The sequence below is a fragment of the Salarias fasciatus genome, chromosome 5 (assembly GCF_902148845.1).
Source record: "Salarias fasciatus chromosome 5, fSalaFa1.1, whole genome shotgun sequence".
Classification (NCBI taxonomy): Eukaryota; Metazoa; Chordata; class Actinopteri; order Blenniiformes; family Blenniidae; genus Salarias; species Salarias fasciatus.
The window spans coordinates 19,159,645-19,186,971 of NC_043749.1; the positions used below are offsets into that span (position 1 = coordinate 19,159,645).

Consider the following 27,327-nt stretch of genomic DNA (forward strand, 5'->3'; position numbering starts at 1 on the left):
CTTACCTCTTCCTCCTCATCTGGCAGCTTTAAGTCATTAATGTTAAATCAGTCAGTCTGAAAGGCATTACAGCAACAGAGCGAGGAATCGTTATTGATCAGCTTGCAGATGACGCCACTCTTTTCGTGGCCCGTGGCATTCTTGCCATGGGTCTGCAACACTGTTCAATTTAAATTCAATTTCATTTGTTTGTGTCACCACAGCAACTGTTCTTTCTGTGGAGAGTGTAGCCTTCAGTACTGATTTTTAATTTACAAGCATGATAGATAGATACTATTGTTTGAATGGAAACCTTAAAAATTACAAGAGTATTCAAAATGGGGATTTAAAATGCTCAATCCACACTAAAGTGTAATCAAATCTTTTAGACAATTATTTTTATACTTGAAGAACGGTGTGTGAGTGTTGCACTGAAAATCAGTCAGATGAGTGGCGCCCTCTGCTGTTTGAGATGTTCAACCACTTTATTTCTTTTTCTTTTGTGCGCATTATTTAGACACTGAGTGATGATTTTTAGATCCAGGTTGTTTATGTCGAGGGCATACAGTAGGTCCAGCAAACAGACCATGCAGCATTATACAACACAGTGCAGGAAGCCTGAGGATGTTCATCTTGGTCCTTTTCAAACCACAGAGATTTCAGTTTCTGACAATAGACAATAACTACTAGAATCAGTAAAATTGTAATAACTAGTGGAATTATTTGAAAGACTCCTACAAGCTTAGTTTTGACGTATTTAAGTGACATATATGCAACATTTTTCCTTTACCTTTATTTGCCTCGGTTTTAACGACACTCAGGCACAGGTTTATTGCGTCTCATAGCGACAAAAGTTGGGTTTGAGGGTCTTTGTCTAAGGAGTTTGCATGTTCTCCCTGACCGCTGTTAGTGACTAATTCTGTGTGGTGGTTTGTGTTGGACTCGATGGTAGTCACCACACGACCCAAAGTCGTATGATGGAACAGGAAACAGATTGGAGTTTTTGCAAATCAGATATTACACTAACTTTTAGGAAACAGTGTGGCTCTTTATTCAGGACATCAGCATTATTAAAACAGAGAAAATGTCAATTCTGACATGCATCCTATTCACCTATCAAGTTAAGTTTCCTCGGTAATGGCAGCAAATATCTGATGTTTACAGCAGTGTTTGTGGAGTTAAATGCAGCTTGTTCCAAATGAAACAGTCTGTGGAGAGACACTTTCTTCATCAACATTCACTGCAGAGGAAAAACAGGTGTTTTACAGCAGGAGACATCATTTTCACATTTTCTGTTCAATAATAAGACATTTAACTTTGTAAACAAATCAAAAGTTAGAACACTTTAAGATTGAAGTCTGCACAATGATTTTTACCTGGCCTAAAAACACAGTACATAGTTCCATTTGCTTGCATGCTTCTGGATTAAATTTCCATGCCCCCATCAGTCTGAGTATATACAACCGTTAACCAGACTCTTTTTTGCTGATTTCATTGCACCTGTTAATTGCACCTTCATTGCTTCATATGGTTCAGAGTACAGGAGTGCGGGCAAAGGCAGACACAGTGTTGCATCAGATAATATTTAGTTTGATTACTGAAATAAAAGAAATCATTGTCAAACTCTCGATATCCAAGTTGCGACAAAATAACCATGATACATTATTTCAACGACTTCCACGACACAATCAAACAATTACTCAGAGGTTCTTCAAAATCCATTTGTATTTCCTTGAATGGAGTTTTATAATCGGCCTGTCTGTCTTTACATTGCTGAAACCACTTGCTTAACAAGTTAAGTAACACCCTCTTTTCAGCATCTAAATGGAGTTATAAGGTTTGAATTCCTCAAATTGTTGATTTCTGAGTGAAATGTTTCACTTTACCATTGCAGTGGTTCAATGTTTATGTTCACTTTTGTCTAGTGAGTAATGCAACAAGTGTTTTTTCCACCACAGGATCTGCTGGAGAGTAGCCGTCTGATATGGTTGTTATGGCATTTTAAAACAGTTTCAAGTAACGAGTCACCATCATTGTGATATAATTTGGATTGACAGATATAAGCAGATGGTTGACGGCACTAGATTGGATTGGTACTTCCTGAAATCTAAGCAGAGTGTTTACTAAAGCTAAACATTACTGTTGAATGTGGACATCACAGCTAGGCCAGCAGAACAGAGACATCACAAAAACTGATCAGGCTTATTTCACTCTCACAAGTTTTTTTCCAGTCTATAAATCTTGACCCTGGACATCCAGACAATCCAATTGGGAAGTTCTCCTTCGGTCAGTTCAAGGACAAGGCGAAAGCCTAATTTCTTGTACAGAGCCACAGCAGGCTGCTGGGTGCTGCTCGTCTCCAGCAACACTTTCGAAAAACCTCGTTCCTTACTGAAGGCCAGCACAGTCTCAGTTAACCTGGAACCGAGGCCCGCCCGTCTGAACTCTGGAGCGATGATCATTCTGAAAAGTTCTCCGTATCGCTCTTTCCCGCTCTGTTTCGCCACCACAGCAACCATACCAACGACCTGTCCCTTTCCCTCAACCTCAGCCACCCAGAAGCAGTCATCGGGTCTGCTCAAAAAGCTCCCGACGATGTCAGCCATGTCTGAATTCAGTTTCAGTCTGACGTAGCCATCGTATAGTGTGTAGCAGCTGAAGTAGACAAGGCCCGTCCACGCTGCTGGTAACAGCACAGCTGCAAACACAGAGCCCAGGTGATATCCAGCAATGAGCAGAGCCATAATGACGGAAAAGTGGTAAAAGCTTTTCATGGCATTGAAAAAACATGGGCTTATGTGCTCCCGGGTGCAAGTACCAAACAAGGTGAGCACCGTGTCTTTGTCGGATGGACGATACCGGCGGATCACCAACGCCATGACGACAGGACCTGTGGGACAAATCCAAACAGGGTTCATTAGAAACCTGCGGAGAGGACAGCCTTCCAGATGTTTTCACCAAATTTTGTCATATATTTGACAAAAAGGAGAAGTCCTGCTTGTATTATGTAATTTTTAATCTGTGTTGCCAAATAATAAAATAACAGCAACAAAACCCTAAATGTTTCAAACAAGCAAAACAGTCAATGCAAAAAAAAAAAAAAAAAAAAATGGCGAATATTGAAATAAAAATGGAATTTCAGAGTGGCTTCAGACGGATGCAGAATGAAGCTGAACCTCAGTGACCCAGCTGTATGCAGCAGGAGGGGGGTTGCTGGTCTGTGCACCGTTTCGTAATCTGTGCTCTTCACTGCAGCTGATACAACATGAAATCAAGAGAAACTGGGATTATGTTTCATTTCAGGATGATGCATTTCCCAAACTTAAAAAAAAAAAAAACCTTCAGGAATGTTTAGTTTCACTTTTAACCTTGGAAAAGAAGAAGTCCGCACAAACGCAAAAGCACAACTTCACTGTTCGAAACAAGCAGTTTTAAACCGCCGCAAACTCTCTATGGGAGTCTACACAAGACATAAAACTAAGCTGCGATAAGGTATTTCAGAGAAAACCAACCTCTTGTCGTATGGAGGAGTGCGATCGGATCGTGCACGGCTGAAACACGGAGAGAGTAAACTGCTGCTGCCACACGGTCAACTTGCACCACAAACTGACCTGGAACCAGTCAAAGTGCGGCTGTAAATGAAAAACCCGACACATACGGTTCATGTGGACGGCAGCCACGTGCCTCGTCTTACTGTACACCCTCGCGAGGACTCCGACCGAACTATTAAACATTTATTAATCAACGGAAAGTCGCATAACGGGTCGATGCCAAGGTTCACTTGCTGTATGGCACGACGCTGGATTCAAGACAGGTTGATCTTTCCTCCTTCTGTCAAACGGGAGCCTGCAGTCGCCAGAAGCGGAAATCATGGGGCCAGAGAGGGACTCTTCTCTTCCCTGAGCTGCACCCCGACAGAGGAAATCACTTTTAATGAAGTGGCTTTAATCACCATGGGGAAGGAAGCTGTAATCTTTTCCACTGGGATTGATAAAGCATTTCTGTTCTATTTTAATTTAATTTAATTTAATTTAATTTAATTTAATTTAATTTAATTTAATTTAATTTAATTTAATTTAATTTTATTTGGAATAGAGTAATAAACCTAAAGATGTTGCACTTATTATTTTATTCAGAAATTGTCTGATGCAACTTCTGTGACATGACAAGAATATGCCATTTACTTCAAGTACAAATAATATTTCTCTGTTTTTCAGGTTTGCCAATCAGTAGTGAAAATGACAGCTAAAGCTCTTAACTGGGGCAACCATAGTAACAACTTCACGTTTTTTATTCATTGTGAACTCTGTGGTTTTTGTCAGAAAAAGAAACCTGAGAGCTGCAACCAATGCACACAGCTGTGGTTACAAGACTGACATCAAAGGAAGTACTCTTACAAAATCTTAGACAATATTTTGGCAAATCTGTGGCATTGCACATGCATGTACACATTGTAGCTACTTTCTGCACCTTTAAGATGCGAAATATTGGGCACGTCACTCAGATAGACTGGAGTCTATGTTAATTCATTCATGCAAATGTTTTACTATTTGAACTATTTATGATTGCATTGTGGACTGTTATTGAGGTGCAGTACTCTTGCCTCACAGTGAGAAGGTCCAGGTTCCTTCCAAAGTCCAAAAACAAAGTGGTGAGGTCAGTTGACGAGCCGACACTTCCTCTTGAAGTGAATATGAGTATGTGTGTATGGTTGTGTTTGAAAAGAGGTGGTGTAAATCCCCTCAACCTTTAGCAGAAATTCTGTCACTGTTGTGGTGAGATGCATTTTCTCAGCGAAGTCATCACAACTTTTATAAACTTTATTGTAAGATATTTTCATTATTTTCCTACAAACTGATTTTATGAACAACATCATATGTTGTTCATATGCTGATTGCAGGTTATGTTACTTTACTACATGTTCTATAATTTTATGTCACAATCTCCAGAAACGTTTGACTTGCTATGGAGTTGATCAAGCTAAAGCAAAAAGCAGTAGCCCTTTTTCACAGTCTGGCACACTTCATGAGAGATTTCAGTCTTTTAAAAATCAAAATTATATTTCTTTTTATTGTTTAAAAAAAACAGGGGGTCTGTTACAGTATGCAATTACATTTTACACATTAAAGAATAAAAGAAAGTATCATAAAATCAAAACAAACATAAGAAAATGAAACATGGAAAACCAAAAACACACTGCTCAAACAGTACAGTTATTCACTGTTCTAACTATATGAGTGGCCCCTTGATAATGCTCTCTCTGAATGTTCTCAATTCATTCATGTCACAGTCTATAATTATGATATGATTCAGCTCATGTCATGATATAATAATACTCGACAGTGTATTAACATAAGCAACAATAGCCACTGGATATATGCACTGTTATATTATGGAAATTTTGGAGGGAAACAGAAAGCACTAAATACTTAGCAAAAATGAGTTTTTGAGATTTGTATTATTTTATTGGAGTATTCAGCAAATAGTTTGAAAAAAATGCCAGTCTTTGACAAAAGAGGAAATCTGTTCTCACTCGTTGTTAGTGACGGTGGTAAAGTCGTTGCAAGGGCTGCTGTCTGTCACTGGACTTTTGTGAGAGACTTGATTAGATGGCGCTCGAGCAAAACACCACTTCCAGATGGCCACATAACCGGTCCTGATCTTTTGTATTTTGAACCCATACACAATTGGATTGACAGTTGAGTTTACATGAGTAAGCAGGATGCCAACATAAATAGCTGCTCTTGGTACATCTTCCTCCTTGCCAAAGTAAGTCATACAGTTCATTATGTTGAGGGGGATCCAGCATACAGCAAACAAGGCCAAGACCAGAGACAGAGACCTAGCCAGCTGTTTCTCCTTCTTCAAGTAGATTTCAGTCTGTTTTTGAGCATTGTTACCTGGCTTATCTTTAAGGCTTCCTCGAATAGTGTAGAAGACACAGATGTACAGGAAAGTCATCACCAGCAGTGGTGTTAAGGTACAGAAGAAGAAGCTGAAGTAAACCAGGTATGACATGGGGATAACAGCAGTAAACTGGCAGACAAGTGTAGAATTGGCAGACTGCGATACAGTTTTGGGGTTGGGCCATCCAAACATGGGGGCGAAACTCAGAGGCAGTGCAACAAGCCAGCAAGCTGCAACCACAAGACGAGAATGTCTCAATGTCATGGTCCTTTTGTATCTATAAAGAAAACAAGTAATGATTGTTATCACTTTGACATAAAGTAGTGGGACTTAAGAAGTAAAATTGAGGCCAAAAACACAGAAGTTCATTCCAAAAAGAGCTTGTTTGAAAAATTCTTACCTCAGAGGGATGTACACCCGCAGGTAGCGGTCAACAGCAATCGCTGTGAGACACAAAATTGAAACCTGGGTGAAGAGAATAACCAGGCAGCTGATGAAGAGACAAGAGTGGAATGAAGTCTCAACCCGTCCGTCCACCAACACAGCCATCGGTACGGTCACACAGCCGACTAGAAAGTCTGCCACAGCCAGAGAGACGATCAGACAGAAGGTGGGTTGCCGGATGCTTTTACTGGTCCAAAGTGCCAGAATCACCAGCATGTTCCCCAGACAGCAGCTGACAGCGATGAGCACCTCCACCACCGTGTAAATCACCTCTCCTGCACCCATCGTGTCTCCTCTGTGTGCTGTTTAAAAGATCTCAGAGGAAGTGAATTTTCTCTTGACAGCTTAGTTGTCATGTCAGTGTTAAAAAAACCAAACACGACCAGGCAGTGTGCATTAGTAACCACATCCTGAATGAAAAAAGATACACCTCTTCTTTTAAAAAGCAGTGATAGCAAAGGGATTCTACTTTGTTTTAGATTGGGTATCATCTTGTAAATTGTTGTGAAATGCATTTGTGCTTATGTATTAGAATGACCAAACAGCCTCTCTTTCACAGACAGTTTCACTTTTTGCCTCCATTAACTAATTAAAACCTCAGATTTTCATTATTTTTCAAGGAACTATTCAGAAAATACTTAAATTGGCACTTGTCAGAGAATACTGTCTTTGAATATGATGATTTCTCCAAGAGGTTGCCTTTTGGGTGGCTTTATTATGCTGACACATCAAGGGAGCAGACGTCTGACCTGTATTACTTTTTATCTGCCCATAAAATGCCAAAGTGAAACCACAAATTGTTTTAGTCAAAGTCAAAATAGATATGATGACTTTCAGCAAAATCCAAATATCATTTGATTATCTCAATGCAGGGCCAAGCATCACCCTCTTTTTTGGAATCAATAAACGGTCTCCTTGTTATTCTCAAGTTAGTTATGTTTGCATTGGTCCACACATTGATAACAAATCTGTGATTCTTACATGAGGAAATTTTAACACTTGACCATTAAACAGGCCTCACGTGGCTGAATAGGTCTCATTTTGTGAACAAAGGTATCACAAATAGTTTACAAGCCCCACAATGTTTCTGACGCGTGCAGTAACCAATTTAAATAGCCACATTGTGTTTCCTGTGTGGTTGAACCTCAAGTGTTGAGGTTCAAAGAACAAGACTGAAGAGGAAATGAAGCCGAGCATGCTATTTGGAGACATATTTGATGAAGTACCTTTTTGCTGCCCTCTGTATAACTGTGCTCTCCTGTGACTGCTGCATCTCTCTGCCTTACTGGTGATGGCCTCTGCCTTTCAGAATGCTTATCAGAGTGCGATCAAAGTCCAAAATCACTGTCTTTCCTAGTCATCTTTTTGACCTCCACATTTTTGCTATTAGGTTAATGATTTCCTCTTCGGAGTTTTTTTTTTGTAGCTTTTACAATGTAAAAAAAAGAAAGAAAGAAAAAAAAACCCCACAAATCATCCAGAGAAAAACTGATGTCCAAAGAAGGCTAAAAAAGGTTTCAAATAATTATCTTAACCTTTAATAGTCACGAGTCAGCTGTACTTTTGTTTGGGAAATTGAACTTTTTGCCACTTTATTCTATAAATACTTTTCTAAAACAAGTATTGATTTATTTTTATATTTACAAAACAAAACCTGAATAGTTTTAATCTTTATATATTTTTTTGTCTTTTGTTCAACAATATGAGCAAAAGATTTTTACTTACAGAAAGTCACACCTCTAATCATCATCAATACAGTAGGAGAGGTCCACATTTAAAATGATTTTTAAAGACAGCATGTTGTTTAATAACTTTAAAAATGCATTTCTTACCTTAAAATAAACCTTTGTCTAACCAGTATATTTTTTTATAAGTTTTAATCTTTTATTTTTTCCCCTTTCTAGAGTCAGACTGTGCAGATGGACATTTTAAATCTGCTTTTGAAATGGCACAAACCTTTATCTGCAGTGCTCCCTTATTGTTTGCGACTGAATGGATGCTTCAAAAAAATACCAGACAAATAGCTGTACAAAAGTGATGACAACTGAGAAGCATATGTTTGAGTGTAAGCTGTCATCAGATCAGCGTGTAATATTGGACAATACTGACACACTGTGGCTCAACAGCTCAAATTCTTACTGTTTTAATGCATCCTGACACTATTTCATTGTTTCTGATGGGAGCTATTTAATATCTCCTGCTGTTTTTATTATTATTATTATTATTATTATTATTATTATTATTATTATTATTATTTTACATTTTGTCTAATTTCACTCCACATATCTAGCATACAGGTAAACCATAACCAACCTCACTGACAATGAAATACAACACATCTGTTTACACTGAATGACATTTTATTTTCTTTTGAACTACTTTTAAATAAAAGACCTAGTGCGGGTGACATATGACAAACATATGCGGGTGTGTGTGTGTGTGTGTGTGTGTGTGTGTGTGTGTGTGTGTGTGTGTGTGTGTGTGTGTGTGTGGGGAGTGCAGTCCTGTTGAAGTCCCTGTAACTTCCCGGTGGAGGAGAGGGGGCGGGGCCACAGCTGCTTCAATGATTGACAGCCCAGCTGCGCTGATTCTGCGGTTGCCCAGCAACGCCAATTTAGAACCCATGGAACGATTTGGCTTTCAGTGTTTTCTTTAAAAAACAACAACGACAACACTGAAGGTTATTAGAACACTGATTTGGTCGTCCAAACACAGTTATTCTGTGTTTCTCATTATCAACCAACCGTAGAAACACTTGAGAATCGGCTTTAGGACCCAGCTGCAGACACCGGTTGATGAGACGGTCCACCCGGCTCAGCGCATCTTATTTCCCGACAAAGAGCGGCTGTTTAGTCCAGGACAGAGTAGTGGGCGGTAAACTTGGTAGACTGTCAGTTCACAGCCAGAGACAGAAGGGAGCATTTTCTTTTCCGCTGCTTCCATCTGTCCGCGTCACCTCTTCACCGTGGCAAGCAGACCCGCAGCTTGTCTCACCGGCGACCACCATGAGCCAGAGGTTCACCGTCTCCAAGAGCGACGGCGACCGGCGCCCCTCGGACATCCAGGGGGAGGTGAACCAGCTGTTTGAGGGAGACGAGCCGCCGTCCAGCAGCGCCGAGGCGGAGGGGGAGGCTGCCGCCGCCGCCGCCGCAGATGCTGCCCCTGCCCCCGCTGCAGACGGTACCGAGGTGGTGGTGGTGCTGAAAGGTAGGAAGACCCCTCACACCGGCTCCATTCATCCCCGACGCTGTCTGTTAGCTACAGGCTACAAGCAAGGAGCTAGCAGTCTGCTGCACGGTGGCACCTCACTGTCCAGGAGTGTGACTGGAATCCGTAATTATAATCCCCCTGATCAATATCTTTACTAGCAAGGCATGCTAACACATGCCACTTTTCTGCGTTTGTTACAGGTGCTTTGGCAAAAACAGTGCAAGTTGCATGTACTTGTGAAGAATCGAATGAGTTTTGTTTCAATTTAATTTGGTAAATATGCTCCCACTCAACAAAACCTCATTACTGCAAATTCATCACTGCACTGCTGGAAAGACATGAGGTTATTTATGACACACACCCCCTCCTTGCATACACTAATGTGTTTTGATCCATTTGGTTCATGAATGGTTATATATTTATTCACCACAGGTTTTGTAATGTGTCCTTTCAAGCTTATCCCGTGCACTTCTTTTTTGTAAAAATGTACTGTCCTTATATGATACATTTCTATCAGAGGTAATGTTTTTGTGTATTTTACAGGCAAACATCCTTTAATTAGGAAGTGACAACCTAATGAAAATATTTGCTCGATGAAATACTTTAATTCCCATGACTTTGAATATTTTTGTGACATTAGAATAATAACACTGCTGATTTTACTCTAATTGCTGTTGTGATGGTTTCAGCATGTTTGTTTCTTCATCTGGTTGATGAAAGCTCTATGAAGAGGCATGTAATAACAACAGTCATCATCATACATATTCCTTTGGGGAAATAATTTTTTCTTCGTTAACCCATTAATTGTGAACTTGATTGTGTTTGATGAAGAAATTGTGTATTTCAGAAAGAACTTTGAGAGGTTTTTCGATTTTTAAGCTGCTATTTTATGCAGACTTTTTTTTGTAAAACTTTGGACTATGGCTGTTCTCATCCCAAGACCATCATCTGATCAAAAGTGAATCAATGACAGTCAGTGAGACCTCCTACATTTTTACCTCTGCAGCATGGCAATTTCCTTCTGTGCCCCTCTGTGGAGTCCTAGCAATGTCTCTCAGGAAGCCTGTACCATTGTGGCTCAATGCTGTCACCACCTTGCCTGATTGAAATAATCAAGGCGCTGTCAATCGAATGCAGCAGTGCAGAACAAATGGCTGCTGAAAATCCCCGCTGGTCCAGGGAATGGAAGTCTTCACCATCGCCTATAATTAGCATTAGAAAAAGTGCAATCATTCAGGTCCAGTCAAGTGCAAATACAGATTTTCTGCAAATGAATCAATACAATTTATACTGGACTTAACCTCTGAGATGCCTCTACTAATGATATAATTATTGGGAAAGACTCCCCAGGTCCCTCCTTACTGTAATGTATGTAGCTTTTGTTTGGCTCTCAGTCCACTTCAGATTTTTTTTTTTAATCAACCAAGGCTAGTTGTAACACAATGACTTTATTGAAATACGTTGAACATTTTGTCACTTCAAAAAAATTACAATACCTTTTCAACTCATATTAAAACCCTCACGCTTTATACCTCATGGTACCCCACCTCCCTGTCCTTGTTTTCAGATGTATAAGCTTTCATTTGATTCTGTTTATATTTCTGTCAGTTATTCAGGCTGCAAGTGGTCAAGTGAACACATAATATGCAACAATCTTTTTCAGTATTGCAATAATTATTTGAATTGTGAAAAATACAAGCAAGTATATGTTTTACACCTGCTGTATTGCATGGTTTTGCAGCTCAGCTGCTCACATCTACCTAGTGAGTGGGAATAGGGCAGTGAAGCTACGTCTAATTGGCCAAATATGTTGACATGTAGAGCATGAATGCACAATGCATTTAAAACAGTTTTTAGTTCAGCACGCCCTTTTTTAAATAGACAATGCACATTTTTAAAAAGTGCTATTTATAAAATTGGAGTGTATTGCACAATTGTGCAATTGTGCAGCGTTGTCAGCGTTCTTCTGTGAAAACAATGTCCTACCAACAGAAGCAACGAAAGCTTTCCATTACCTGCCCAGCACTTCTGCTCACTGCTACAAGTGGCTACAGAAAGCCTCACACTGCGCCTCCGATTCCTCCCATGTGAGTGAATTTCCCTAGAAATGCCTCCTCAGCATTTCTCCACTGCCACGCATGCCCCAAGTGTGTATCAATCACTCCTCTGGACAGAAAGATGGCTGCATCGGTCAGTAGGAACAAATCTCACCATCTCTTTATGGTTCCCCCTTAAGAGAAGGGGAACACTTTACTGAAGGACTTCCTTTCTACTATGATTTGCCTTGTGGAGACTGGTGTCTCTGCATCTCTTTTTGCCGGTTGCCATGGAGATGTGGTACATTTTCAATCGAGCTGTCTCACGAAGGGTCTGCTACGAGGCAAAATCACTTTAGATACAGCAAGTACCATTAAAACAATCAATTCTACCCCTGCCATTTCTTGTGTTGGATTTATTTTGCTAGAGCAGGACTAAAAGATAAACCACAGCTGAATGTCTGACCTGTTTTATGGCTTAAAATATTTATAGCTTTCTCGCCATTTGCAGTGGTTATCTCTATCATGGTTTCGTTATTTTCTTGATGAATAACTTTGTTATAAATTTTACCCAGTAAATTATTATGTGTAAGATCTGGCATTTTAACTTGAAAGAAAGTATCAACTGTGTTAGATGCTGATCAAAATCTTAAATTTTTGGGGTAATTTTACTTTCTGGCTGTTCAATTGATTGTTGCCGTGCAAATTAATTTAGTATGAACACCAGGACTTCTGTTTGACTTTGGATGTTTTTGCATTTCACTTTAACTGAAACCGTGACTTGTCTGTGTGTACTCAAAGAAATGAGAATGTGTTGGTGTTCAGGTCTAAATCTGTCAAGGTAATTATACCATTCTTGGCATTTGCTTTGCCATCTTATAATTTTGGCTGTCGAAGCTCCCTTGAGTCCTGTTCTCACGTGTGCTGGTGGACGAGAGCAATGTCAAAATGCTTGCCCCCTCATCCTGGGCCCATGATCCTGTTTCTATCGATTTGAAGGGAGGAGGTGTGAGCCCAGTCAGTTCAGCCAGTCTCTGCGGATGATGATGACTTGCTGCAGCAGGAAGGAAGATCTCCGTCTGGCTGCCAAGTGCCCATGCTGCCCTTGACCTTGCAGCGGTGTAAAGAGATATATCTTCGTTAGATCCGTTAGGCTCGGTGGAATGGGCTGCAGATGGCTTCAGGATGAGCTGGGTGATTCTCAGCATTTGGCGGAGCAGAGAGGCGTTGAAGCTTGAATTCAGAAGCAACTCATTCTTATTCCCAGGGTGTCAAATGCTGCCATTTTGTCAAAACTGCTATTGTCGTACAGATTTGCTGCCAGTGCCCTTTGGCTTGAGTCATTTAGATTCCGTAGAGGAGTTAGTGAGATTGAGGAAAAGATGCGTGTTTGGGGTAAGCCAGCTTGTTACGCAGGTTGAATATGTTAACATAAGTTTACATACCCTCCAACCACCTTTGACCTCCCTGTTTTGGGTTTCTCATTTCTGTACCACCCTGCTGGATTTGGTTTTACTTAGATGGGAGTGACTAAAATGAAACAGATCTGACACAGAAAGCCTTTTCCCTAAAAGCTTGATCCCCAAGAGTAAAGCTGCGCTGTAGAGATGGCTTCAATTTAAGGTTAAAGTAGTTCACATTAAGTTAAAAAGGGTTGCGATTGTATTGTTTGGCTATTATGTCCTTGATGAATAACAGGAATATCTTTATTTATTTATTAAATTACCTTTTCTAATATGTGGTGGGACCTCTTACCTTCGGATATTTCCCAAATGTTTTTGTCGTTACTGTAGATTTGCCAGTTGGACAACCACAACATGAATCCTGTATAGCATCGTTTTCCAAAGATGCTCTCTTGAGCTGACATGCGGTGAGTGAAAGCCATTCGAGCCCACTGAATTTGTCATCTTCAAATCACCAGTTCTAAGTGACGGGTGCGTTGTGACCTGGAACGATGTGCTGAGAGGCCTTGAAAGGAGAAAGGATGGTACTCTTTGAAGGAATGGGCATGGTTACCAGTGAGACCCCATACCGTAACATCATATGGACGTCAAATTTGAGACACTTTAGAGTCATTTAAATTCTTTCTTTAAGTTGTCAGGGAGTGTTTTTCAGAGTTTTGTTTTAAAGCAAAACATTCAATTTACAATGTTTTCACAAGCCAGTTAAACCACTTTTTCAAACAGGGTGGAGTCTGTGATACAAGGCCACACATTTCAGTTGAAATCACTGGAGACAGGCTATATTTTTCCTTGCCTGTGCCAATAATCTGTGTGTGTATAGATGCCTTTCTTTTGTGGATAAGGCAGAATACACTGCAATCAGTTGAAATCTCAACAACAAACTGTATTGTAGATGTGCCCAACGCCCTGGGTACTCTTGCCTTGAAGTCCAAGCCAGCTGTCAGGAATCTTGGTGTGGTCTTCGACAGTTCCTTCAAGTTCGAGCAGCAGATCAGCGCAGTCATCAGAAGAAGTTTTCTCAACCTGAGGACTTTAGCCAAAATTAAAACTTACCTTCCCCAGGCGGGGCTAGAGCAGGCCATTCACGCCTTTGTCACCTCACACCTGGATTATTGCAATAGTCTTTACACCGGTATTGATAAAGCCCAACTCCACCGCCTGCAGCTCGTCCAGAACTCTGCCGCCCGACTCCTCACCTCCACCAAAAAACACGCTCACATCACTCCGGTTCTCGCTTCCCTTCACTGGCTCCCCGTCCGCCACCGCATTGATTTCAAAATTCTTTTAACAGTTTTTAAATCTCTTCATCTCCTCGCCCCTCCCTACCTGACCGATCTTCTCCGCCCCCTCAACTCTTCCAGAGCGTTACGGTCGGCTGACCAACGCCTCCTCTTCATTCCCAGGACCAGGCTAAAAACCAGGGGGGACAGAGCCTTTTCTGTTACTGCCCCGAGGCTGTGGAACTCCCTTCCCCCCCACATCCGTGCGGCCGAGTCTGTGGGAATTTTTAAATCACTGCTGAAGACCCACCTCTTTGCCTTGGCCTTCAGCTAGGTCTTTCCTTGGCGCTCGAGTTTGAGATGTGTTTTAATTTGTTTGTGCTGTTTTGTCTTTTCACCGTTTTTTGTTTGTTTCTTTTCTCTGCACTTGTGTGAAGCACTTTGGCACGGCTAAGCCGCTTGTAAATGTGCTATATAAATAAACTTAAAAAAAAAAAAAAAAAAAAAAAAATTATTAATGCATTAGCAGAGGTGATTCAGACCACAAGCAGATATTTCACGTTGATAATTCTGTCTCAGTTCGTCCTCAGTGGATGAACTGAGCTGACTTGGCCGAAGCTTAAACTGTGTCGGGGTGCCCTGGTTCCCTCTCGTTAGTTGCGGTCGAGGAGAGAATGATGCCATGTGAGGAGCTTGGGAAAAACCAAAGCCATAAACAGAAAACAACAAAACCGGTAACACTTTACTTGAAGCCCCTCTTTATAACACATTATAAGTAGTTATAAACACTAATACATGATCACAATGCTTTATAACTCACTACACAGCAGTATACAGCATAGGATTAAGGTTAGGGTTAGGGTTAGGGTTAGGGTTAGGGTTTGGTCCTGGCATTGTGATCATCTATGAATGTTTATAACTACAGCTACACATGTTATAATGGCATTATAATGCTTTATGAATGTACTTATAATGTGTTATGCAGGGGGGCTTCAAGTAAAGTGTTACCACAAAACCTAATAACCTCATAGGAAAAAACGGTAACACTTTACTTGAAGCACCATTGTGTAACACATTATAAGTACATTATAGCACTGTATAACTATAGTTATAAACACTCATAAACGATCACAATACTTTATAACATCAGGACCTAACACAAACCCTAACCCTAACCCTAATTCTATGCTGTATAGTGGGTTATAAAGCATTGTGATCGTTTGAGTGTTTATAACTAGTTATAATGCGTTATACCGGGTGCTTCAAGTAAAGTGTTACCGAAAAAACTATCTTGAGTCAGTTAATAGTTAATCTCTGCTCATAGACATGTATAGGATCAGAGGAAACCCTCACACTTTCCTTAATTTCACTTCAGTTCTGATGGCATCACCCAAAGTCCAGCTTGTGTTTCTGATGTCTTGCTTCTGATGATGCTAATCTCTGAATCCTAGAGTGCAATAGATCACAGCCACTCTCGTCTGTATTGCTTGTGTAGATGTTTTGCCAAACGTGTGGGAATAAGATTTTTCGATGTGTGAGAGATTATTTTTAGCTCATTAATGGTTAAGCATAAGATCGGTACAGTGTTTATACTATCAAGATGATTATTACTGCAGCTCAGTATATTCATGTTTTTCATATTTTCAAAACATACATACACAGTTACATAAATCATAACTTACTTTGGCCTCTTAATGGCTCATCATTAATAGGAAAAACAGAACAAAAAAATCAGCAGAATTTTCTTGAAGATAGTTTATAAGTCATCCATCTTCTGTACTGCTTTACCCAATTTAGATTTGCTTTATTTTCTGCTGACATTTGGCAGAGTACACCCTGGCCATTCAGATAAAACACCGAGACAATCACACACACTCACATTCCCAGCTACAGGAATTTTAGAGTGAACCATTAACTTCAAACACATGCTTTCGAACTGTGGGAGGGAAGCCACATTCAGGTAGAACATGCTAGCACAACAATAGCCCCCGACACATACTGGGGATATTCTCACTGTGAGACAACAGTGCAAACCACTACTCTAATGCGTAGCCCATACTTAATAATACGCTCTCAGATTTGACTGACCTCCTTCAAAAGCTGTGGCTGCCAACAATTGTTTCTCCGTGATAATGGACCGTTGGCTGACCAGACGCAGGATTGTTTGTGTGTTTACTCAGGCATCTCTGTCCCTGTGCTGTAATGAATGCCATGTAAATAATAGACAAACACTTTGATGTAGAGGGCCTGTCTGATGGCGAGTGCAGATATTGAGGCACAAAGGCCTATTGTGGCTTACTGTTATTCTAGGAATAATATAGTGGGCTGGCTGTTTCAAGGGAAAAAAAAGGACAATGTGGCCAACTGATAAGGATTTTATGGCATTTTTTATGAACCCCTTAGAAATCCTTATGCAATCACAGCTTATCTTGTCACGTAAGGCAAAATGTGATCTTCATGTATTTTTAAGTACGCGTTGCGTTTGTTATTTCCACAAAAAGAGATTAGACTTAAAACACGAGCAGGGACAGAACCAGAGCATTGCAAAACCGACAGCCCGTTGGGCCTGAGCATGAGGGATAAAATATGTTTCAATCAGGATGGATGTAGCTACATCATGAACACTTCAGTGCTGTTCTGCATCAATAATCCCTCTCAATAGTGACCGAAGTGGGACCACCTATTCTCAGCAGAAGCCCATGCACACATCCATTTTCATTTACAGATTTATGAATTCCACGGAGTCATGACCTTCCTGCATTGCTTCTGCTAGTACGTGCTTTCCTGTGCTTACGTTAGTTTGCTTCATGGGAAGTGATAGCTACTGGGTTTGTTGAGGAAAATTAGACAGAGAATATCTGTCGAGATAAAAACAGAATAAAATATTATTTGTAAAGCTGAGAAATATTGACAATAAAGCTTTGGGTCTCCTAAAGAAAATCAAAATCTTCAAATCATGTAATGAAATAGAGTTTGATGCTTTCAGAATTACATTTGATTGAAGTAATGTCAGTTAACTGTCATCTTTTCTTTCCATAGCTGTTAGAAAGGTGCACAAAGAAGATATGTCTGCCTTGTTTGCTGAATATCTTGCATGTTTCTGTGGACCCGAAGAAACATCTTTAACCTTTTACTCACCTTTCTTTGTCTCGTGGTTCATCATTCCTCCGACTGCTGCAATGCCATTAAATGGCGGAAATTTTCTCCTTCAGAGGAGTCATCGATTTGTAATCTAGCGAGCCATTAAATGCCACGACTTCTGCGACATCACTCACTGTGGTCGTCATTTTTCTGTCAGAGGAGAAGCCATCAATACATTGCAGATCAATGCAACTCATTGCCCATCACATATGTATGACCATCCCTATGTGCCATTCTCAAAAGAGCTGTTCAAACTGGATCAAAAGCTCGATGAGGTTTATGCAGGGATGGAAAACTGACGTTAAGAAATGTGGTGGCATCGACTGGACAGCAGAGGGCAGCCTTTGAAATGTTTTCATGCCAGACAGAGACTGAACCTGGGTGAGTGTGCTGTGTGTGTGCTGTCTGAAGTGTTTCATCAAATATAATCCCAGACTTACATTTTCACAATAAGAAATAGATCGCTGTTCACCTGAGTTTTGTTTTGTTATACATGTAACTCACTTTGATGTGGAGGGCTGAGCTTGGGAAATAAATAGCTCTGCAGTGCACAGAGACATGCATTTCTCCTGAGAGGCAACAGGGGGCAGTTGTGTCCTTTCTTCTCTTCAAGAATCCCTGCATCTATTGTATTTTCTGTTCGGTCTGAATCGCTTGGTTTAAAAAGAAAACAGAAACAAAACTGATATAAGGAGATCAGGACTCCATTAAATTACACAAGTGTGTGTGTGTGCGTGTGTGTCTTTATATGTGTGTGTGAAGATGTGCATATGGCAGGGAAGGAAAACCGTGTGGGCGTGCTTTTGTGTGTGAGGATGGGAGTAAAAGAGGCAAGCAAGATGCAGAGAGAAAAGCGAGCAGGGAGAGAGGGGGTGCAAACATCCCTTAGCCCAGAAATCCTCGTGCTGTTATGTAACTGCGTCTGCAACCGGGGGAGGGGGAGATGTTTAAAATGTGTGTGTGTGCATGCGTGTGTGTGTGTGGTGGGGACTGAGACTAACTGATAGAAAGTGACAAAATCCTCCTCACATGCAGGCAGGCTGCAGGGCAGACCTCAGTGACACTAACACAGGGGGAACAGGGGGAGGAGAGGGAACATCAGCGGGGAGAGGTAGAGCATTCTCCTCGGCCACGCCGCGCTGACAGCGGCACATCCATCACAGGTCCACACATCCACAAACTTGGCGTCTTCCACACAGCTGCGGTCTTTACACATAAGATTTCCATCATGTCTGGATTCTCACATTCACAGCCATCAATACCCCCCACCCATTCAGCATCGAAAGTTCATTTTTTGTGGGTATTTTTTTACGTGCTTAAACAAGATGTGACAACATATCAAGAAATTAAGTTTTCATTGTTAGAGAGAGTGGGTACATATATTTATCACTTAAATTGTGCTTCTTAGTCTGTTAGATGTATGACATTGCTCCTCACAGTCAGTATTTAATGAAAGACACAATTCCCAAAGGTTCAGTGGAAGATGCTTCCATAATGCCCAACGGAAAAGATATTTACAGAGTAGTCCCTCATGATGCACTGAGCGGCCCTCCATCGTCTCAAATGATCCAGTTCTTGTCATCCACTGAATGTTCACCTGTCTGTTGCTGGACGATGGAGAGAGTCTGTGTGTGCTAGCTCTAGTTATACTGTTCAAAAGCTGGAGGATGGGGTTTTTTTTATTTGTACTTATCTATCATGTGATATCACCTGGAAAGTGTCTGACTGGTTTCAAATGTATTCTGCAGCATGAAAGCATCCCCAAACAGTAAGTATTTATTAAAAAGTACCTTTAGTATAAAGAAGACCTTTACAGACCTTTGACTTGCTCTACAGTAAGATTTAATGCTGCCTTTGCCACAAACTGGATGCTGAGAAGAACTAATGCTTCTTTAATGTAGCGGTTGGTCACACCAAATACTGATTTCCCTCAAAGTAATTAATTTGCAATTTGTGTCAAATTATGTTAAAAAATTTAGCTATAAGTACATGACTTGTTAAAAGTACTCATGCAGATTTTTCCTCACAGCTGCCTCAATCATTCGCTCAGTACTGTACTTCTTTCGTGATTTTTCAATCCAACAAGACTTTTGTGAAACGTTTGACTTTCTGTTTTTCACAGCATTGGCCTGCATTTATGAGTGCATCATAGTGAAGCAGAATTCACCAAGCGTTGGATTGTTCACCCACTAATAGGGAACGTGAGCTGGGTGAGACCATCGTGAGACAGATTAGTTTTACCCTACTCATGATGCGTTGTTGCAATAGTAATTCTTGAGTATGAATGATGAAGAAGAGGTCTACGGGTCTGGTTAGTGCTGCAGCCTCTGTGAACTCAACAAAATTCACAAGGACTGCACAAGATTTGCACTATTTTGAGTTACAAAAGTCACTGGCCTTTATAATCTAACCCAATCAAATGCCTGACAGCCTTCCAATGTTTTGGTTTTGTTAAGAAAATTATTCCATTGACAGAAAATATTCTGTTATCACAACTGCTAATGGTGATGTCCAATACCTCTCATTATCATTTTAATTTGAGACCATGTGAAATCAAAACTAGTAATGCCAATTCTAATGTGATCAGAGAATAGACCTCAGGCCATTAAATATGTTGTCAATGAAATTACCCTGAAGCACAGAAATCCTCAGTTATTATTTTTTCCCCACATACTTCCCAAATCATGCCTTTATGCAGCATCAATATGTGAGGTCCTCTTCTGTGATAGCGTTTTGGTGTTTTACCCATTTCATCTCTTCCTCTTTTACTTTGACAGTCAGCTGTCTCATCTCATCTCTGCTCACTTGTCCTTCCTGTCTGTCCTCCCTTGGTGCGTCTCATTCATTAATGTGTTTCACCCATGTCTTCCCCTTCTTCCTCATGTTTGATCTTCTCCTCTTTTTGGACTTACCCTTGGATCGCCCATTCAGGACTCCTTCTCTTTGGATCATATCCTTAATTGACTTTTGAACTTCATCCTGTGCATGAGTCCGCCCAAGGTCCATGACACACCAAGTCTCCACTGGTTTGTGTCAACAAATTAAATTACTTTGCCTTAATGATTTTTTAGTAATGGAAGTACTCTGAATATGACTTTCTAGACACAGTGGTTGTGTGTTTGTCAACACCTTTAGTACATACTAGCTTGTAGTTTATGAATGTGATTAGTTTCTTATGGTTTGTTTTGAAGGGATGTGGAAGTTACCAAATATAACCAATCAATAGTCCCCAGACTCAAAGTTGATGGGATATTTACTCATGAAATAGCAGAAAAATATAAAGTCCAACAAATTCCCTAATTAGATTTATAGAGGGAAAAGTTACAAATGAGTTATGAGTGAGATCATAATATGATAAATCAATGTCAAGTTTCTGTGCCTGATTCCAGTAAAAGAAGTCTATCTTAGTTTGCTTCTTTTGTGCACTTTCCTTGCCTCACCGTGACTTGTCTGTGAAGTGTATTTGATTTTTTTGCAACTACACTTGTCACTCGCAGCATGTCATGGTGTTGCTGTTGATTTCATCATTTCTGAGTGTATTCATGCGCCCCGCGGGATCAGGCCTCCCTGCTCAGCACCATCAGGATGTGGGAGTAGCCAAATCTCCCAGGATTCCTCCGCTCGCATCTAACAGCTGAACCCAGAGAGGGCTGTTCACTGGAAACGGTTGTGCTGCAAAGTTCACCATCACATTTCCCACCACACGCGCGCTTATGTCCTCTGTATTTTAAGTAGATACTAAATTTAGCACTGGCTGGAGACATGATTATTTTTATTAGGTCAGACTGATAATTCAACCGACACAGGTTGCCTGGATAAATCGCAGATGCCCTGGTGCCAGACTTAATATTTTTTTTTTGTGTGTGTGTATGTGTGTGTTATTTTGCTCTGAACTGGAGAGCACCACACGCTACATCAGCCGAGGCGAGGCAGACAGAGAGCACAGGGCCAGAGATGCAGGTCATGGATCCCCAAGGGGCCGGGCTGGTATTCAGGAATTATACCAGGCCTTCCAGTCCCTCAGGACCACTGCACACTGTTGTTAGCTGCTAGCTGTGTCTCTGCCTCTCTGTCGCTGGAGCTGGGAGAGGTGCTGGGGCGTAGTTTGGGTTTTGAAAAGGTGAACTGTAAAAGGAGATGCATGATGCAAGAGTTGTGCCACTGGCTAAAAGAGTTTAATTTATGTTTGAATTGTCTGTTGTGAATTTAAAAAAGCCATTTCTTTTTGTAGCTGACTTGGTGGGGTGAGCTAGTCGTCCTCCTGCTACAGCAGGCAGGATGGTGAGGGGTGTGTGTGTGTGTGTGTGTGTGTGTGTGTGTGTGTGTGTGTGTGTGTGTGTGTGTGTGTGTGTGTGTGTGTGTGTGTGTGTGTGTGTGTGTGCGCGCTTCACTGGAGCCTCTGCACAGCCCAGTTGTTTCCACAGTCCACAGGTTCTGTCATCTTATTGCACTCGGCTGGGGGTGCACACTCTCCATCTCCATTACCATACGTGCCACTGTTGCGGCGCAATGTCAAGGGGGTGACTGCAGAGCCGGCCCCAGTCAAATGGAATTCATACATGCCTCTCATTGTGTTTGAGTGCATGCATTGATTTTGCTTTCCACAGGTGCGATAAAAGACATTGACTGTGCTTAGAAATCAGGTCCCTGCCTTTCTGACGGTTTAACATCTTATTTACTTTTTGAAACAGACTGAAAAATTACAAGTGTTACATAAATGAAGGCTATTTAGAGCTGTTGTTATCATTTAGGCTTTCTTAGACACCTGTTCTGATTACTACCATCCAAATGTCGAACATGTGCCACTTATAACGGAGAATTATATTAGGAGTCATATGCTCTGTCTCCAAACATGTTCTTACCATTTTTATTGCTTGGATACAGATCAGCCCTCTGAGATGCTTGACATGGTAAACTGAACAAAGAAAGTAATTGCCGTAATGGTTTGAAACAGGTAGATATTGTTTTAATTGCCTCCCTAATCAGTCATTGTTTTACATCCTTCTGCAATCAGAATAAAACCCCTTTTAAGCACAGTCTTTTTCTTTAATAGCCAATATAGCTTCTTGCATGTGCATCAGTGCTAGACTAGTTTTACCGTGCTTTCCTGTGAGAAGTTGCTGTTCATAGCTAACAGGTTAGCAAACAGCTTCCTGCTCTACAATCAAGTCAGCCACTCAGCCCCTGTCAGTTTTTGTGCCATTATTAAAGAGCCTGTCTTATACGACTTTGAAAAGGTTATTAATTATGTGGAATATGGAAGTAAAGCAGTATTATGTTTCTATCTGACATTTTGATTCAATCCTCAGGTTCAGTATATAATTCTAAAAGGATGGAGATGAGATTTTAGTTTCACTGAATTGTCCAAATTGTTGCTGCTTTTGATTAGAAACATATTTCCCCCCAAAATTCTTCTGTTTTCCTTAAGAATTCAGTTGCTCTATTGTAGTTGAAAGACAGACATTAAACTGCATGATACTCTGTTTTCTTGACTTTTATCCCCACTTTATTCCAAATGGCCCACAGTTCATCTGCCAAGATGCTGACTGAGGCAGAATAGCCGATAAGATGAAAAAAAAACACACAAAGGAATTGATGGAAAGTTATACCTTTTATATATTTTAATTCCATTTCTGATGTTTTATTCCTTTGCACTGCAGTTTACAGAGTTGAAACTCAATTTCATGTCTTTGTAGTTCACAATAGAGGAGAAGAGATTATAGAAGGCACTTATTTTTGGCTGCCCCCTTTTTTCCTGTAGACTTGGCTAGTTTTTGCCCTTGATGCATCAGCCAAGATTCAAACCTGAGTCCCTCACGCCCCAGATGAAGACCCAACCCCAGGGCAGTGAAAGTTAATGTCATAATTCTTTATCAAAAAGCCAGTGTGTGTGTTAGAAGGGGTGTGAATTGCTTGGAGAGTGTCGATAGAGCAGTAAGAAGTGGAGTCATAATGCAGCCAGTAAAAACGTATCACAGCCTGTTTCTGTAAACACTATCTGTCTCTCACTGAACCTTTTGGAGTACTGTTTTTTTTCAGCTTCTTCAATGTTTGTTTTTCATTCTGAACTGGCTTTCATTGACCTACACTATAGCTACTTCATCTTTATCGAGGTATTTTTGGCCTGTATATACTATTGATTTACGGTGGGCTTGCAGCACATCGACGGTTGTCTCCTCAAAATGTAACTTGTTTGGTGCAGTACATTACATTGAGAATCACTTTATTGTCAGAGAAGCAGGTGTTTATGTAGAGTATGCAATAGCATTAAACACACTGCTTCATAATAATACTTCTGCAGCTCATCTCATGCTTCTGCTCAAATCACTTTCAAGTCTGAGTCACATTTTCTGTTATTGGTTTGGGCAACATAATATTACAGTGTGCATAGTCATCTTATTCATTCGTGCATTTATTTCATTAAAATTATGCTTCTCAGAGCATGAACTTTCTTTGTACATACTTGACTTTGCGGCACATCGGCTATAAAATGTACATCAGTGTAAAAACCTTGAGTTTTGATCTGTAAAGATGTGACATATATTCCTTAAAGGTTAGCCATTAAAATCTGATATTTTTAAAACACCTTTTACCTTACATACCTGGTGTGAAGACTGTAGTGTGCAGTGGTGCATGCTGAAATTACTGTGTCTGTTTCACTCTCAATTCATGAGAGCTGACAAGGATAGAATATTGAACTTTTTTTTTTTTTTTTGCCTGGTCTGCTGGTGAAGGGATATGTTGCATACTGTCTTTACTCAAAATACTATCATCAATATGCAGCAAAAAGTTTATGAAAAAAAAAAAACAAACACCAACAAGAATTTCAGTTTTTTGTTCTTTTAGGTTTGTTGGTTTTTAAGTGAAAGAAAAACATTTACTAGAACTTAAATTCATCTAACCTCTTGTCTCTCCACCTCATAAATGTCACACATCAGATTTTTTATTGTGTCTTTTGGATTTAGCACTTTGCTGTGTTACCCATGTGCTCAGATGTTTCTGCACTGTAGTCTCAAGAGCACTCAAAGACAGACTGTCCTCAGTACTGTACTCATACAAGACTTAAAAACAGCTCATTGCAATGGATAGTTCGATGCTCAAAGTTACTGAATGTAGATTTTTCTTTAAGAAAAATGTTTTAACATTGAACCTAATTATAAGGTTTTAATGTTGACTGACAGCATGAATACACTTGTTAATTTTACTTTCTTTAAGTTCATGAATTGGAAGTAAGTTGGAATTGGCATGCCACAGATTAACAGACCACAACGGCTTCATTTTTTTTTTCACATGACATACTGCATTTCCAGTTGTGCATGCTTTGTTGAGTGTGAGATAGCAGTGAGGTACACTACATTGCCGAAAGTATTTGCTTAGCTATCCAGATCGTTCAGTTTAGATGTTCCAATCATTTCCATGGCCACAGGTGTTTAAAATCCAACACCCAGGCACGCAGACTATTTCTATCAACATTTGAGAAAGAATGAGTCACTCTCAGAAGGTCAGTGAATTCCAGCCTGGTGCAGTGATAGGAGGCCATCTAAGCAATAAGCTGCGCTGATTGAAATTTCCTCACAACTAAATATTCCGCAATCAAATGTTAGTAGGACTTTAACAAAGTGGAAGTGACTAGGAACAGCAACAACTCAGTGGTAGGTCATGGAAAATCACAGAGTATGGTGTGTAGAAGCTGAGGCCGCCGATTTTCTGCAGAGTTTTTAAGCTACAGTCATCCAAACTTCATGTCTGAATGGGACTTCAATCAAGTGTTTGTGAAGGCAGACGAGCAAATTCTTTTGGTAATATAGCATGTGTCTTAGAACAACGAGCATGTTTGTTTGGTCAGGCAAGACAAATGGAGACACATCAGGGTAACGCAACTATGAGATGAGTCTGCTAATGGTGCATTCACTGCCAGTGCCATAAACTGTACCATGTTATTAGACAACTTGAGCCCAATTTACAACGATGTTATGTCAAAAGTGCTAAATTGCATGCCCATGCAAATAGATTGCGCTTTTAGTTCACTTGCGTTTTGCTGGTTATCGACTAACAATAAAACATGAGTGACATTACATGTATGCAGTATTCAAATTAAGGTTTTGTGTGCATTATTGCTTCTATTTGCCATGGAGTGATCAGATGGGAGTGCTGCGGCCACATAAGCACTGCATTAAATGGGATATAAGTTGGATGTGTTGGTGGAGGAAGTCATCAAAGATATGGAGCATTACGGTAAATGAGTGTGAACTTGGCAAAACAATAAAAACACAACACAGGAGATGTCAAAGCTCCAGTATAAACAGGTGCAAAGAAGAGAATAAGAAATGATTCCAAGAGTTAAGGAGTACAATGCAGAAAAGACCTTTATGATAATAAAGTCGCCCTAAAAAGTCTTGGGAAACTTGGTTCAGGAAAGACCTCAGGCGCACTCGTCAACAACACTTTTTTAGATGTTGTAAATCAAGGATTCCAGGATTCTTTATTGCTATATCAGTACAGATTACATGGCATGGTTTGAAATTCCATATTTGAGGCCCAGTTAATGCCAAAACGTGAATAGGTGAAGGATGAAATAGAATAAAATAGAAAGTGATAGAAAATAAGCACAATAAAAGCACTTTGTATTTTTTGTGCTGTTTACAACAACAAACAGGTCAGTTGGTGCTATTCATAGTAACACAAGCTCCTTATATGAGGGTTATTCCTCCTTGATGTACATGTTTAGACACACATGCACCTAACCGGACAACTAATTCCCTCCAGCTGATGCACAGAGGAAAGAGTCTGGGTGTTTTCTGCCAGCCCCTGGCAGTACGCCCAAGCAGTCTGCCGTTTGTTGGGGTGCCTGTCCTTAAAGTCAAGATCCAACTTATGTTGCTGCACCACATCATTTATGTTCGTCCTTGTTGGGACTGAGTCAAGGTTTATGGTGCAGATGACAGAGGCATATTTATACCAAAGTTCTCCTTTGTCTCAAGTCGCTATTCTTCATACACACAGACCCAACTGAATAGTGCCTACACGCATTATCAATAGACCAGGAATGCCTTCGCAGATGAAGTTAAATTTACTTTTCAGTCTGTGCGAGACTAAATATTCACACATGCTGTTGCTACACTCTCAAACTGGACATCGGGTCAAAAACCATGTCACTTTACGTTTCTCGCCTTCTTCGACTCACACGGCCGTCTTTCCATTTAGGATATCAGACCCACAGTTGTTCTAAGAGTGGATTGACTCTCGACAACTCATTAATTCTCTCTCTCTCTTCCCCTCTCTGGTGTTTGCTCGCTTTCTCACTCTCCTTTTCATGTCTCTGTGACCTTCGCTTTATCTGGCTGCCAAAAGCCGAGTGCTTCTGGAGTTGCTGTAATGACGAGCATTTCAAGAAGGCATATTGGGATCCTCTCTCTTTCTGCAGTCATTTGTTTTCTCACCATGTGCTCGTTGTCGGCCAGGTAAACTGCAGACATTACAACTCTGCGGCGTGCATGATCTATCTTTACTGTGGGTCCACCTGATGAGTGGTTAACATCTGCTCTCAATCATTTCTAAGCAGGATTTTCTCACTCAGCAGTTTTTCACCTGCGTCCACATTGTGTGTGTATTTTTTTTTTTTTTGTTCCCTAAATGACACATCCCTCTCTCTTTCCCCTCTTTCTCCTTGTGTTATGTTCATTCAGCTCGGGGCCACTTTGCCTGTCTGGCCTTCTGAATGGATGGCAAAAATCACCAGTGTGTGAATGGATGTTTGGCTGGCTTGCTTTGTTAATGGTGTGTGGAGGGAATGATAGGTATACTGCGCCACCTGTATTGTGTGTGTGTGTGTGTGTGTGTGTGTGTGTGTGTGTGTGTGTGTGTGTGTGTGTGTGTTGGCTGCAGCGGCAGGGTTCAGGAGTGTCTCTGAGAATAACAAGGTGAAAG

At 40.6% G+C, this 27,327-nt stretch overlaps 2 protein-coding genes across 2 annotated transcripts; both read right to left on the bottom strand.

Annotated features, from left to right (window-relative positions):
- Window positions 1-1,037: 1,037 nt before the first annotated feature.
- Window positions 1,038-3,777, bottom strand: nat8l2 (N-acetyltransferase 8-like 2). The gene is made up of 2 exons (XM_030092131.1): window positions 3,492-3,777; window positions 1,038-2,869 (listed from the first exon to the last, which is right to left on the bottom strand). Exon 2 carries the CDS (start codon window positions 2,856-2,858, stop codon window positions 2,193-2,195), a length of 666 nt encoding a protein of 221 aa, XP_029947991.1. The 5' UTR covers window positions 2,859-2,869; window positions 3,492-3,777; the 3' UTR covers window positions 1,038-2,192.
- A 1,521-nt stretch (window positions 3,778-5,298) lies between these two features.
- Window positions 5,299-27,327, bottom strand: LOC115388202 (adenosine receptor A1-like). Its single transcript, XM_030091178.1, has 4 exons — window positions 27,318-27,327; window positions 21,436-21,446; window positions 6,287-6,632; window positions 5,299-6,163 (listed from the first exon to the last, which is right to left on the bottom strand). The coding sequence occupies exons 3-4, from the start codon at window positions 6,613-6,615 to the stop codon at window positions 5,509-5,511; spliced, it is 984 nt and encodes a 327-aa protein (XP_029947038.1). The 5' UTR covers window positions 6,616-6,632; window positions 21,436-21,446; window positions 27,318-27,327; the 3' UTR covers window positions 5,299-5,508.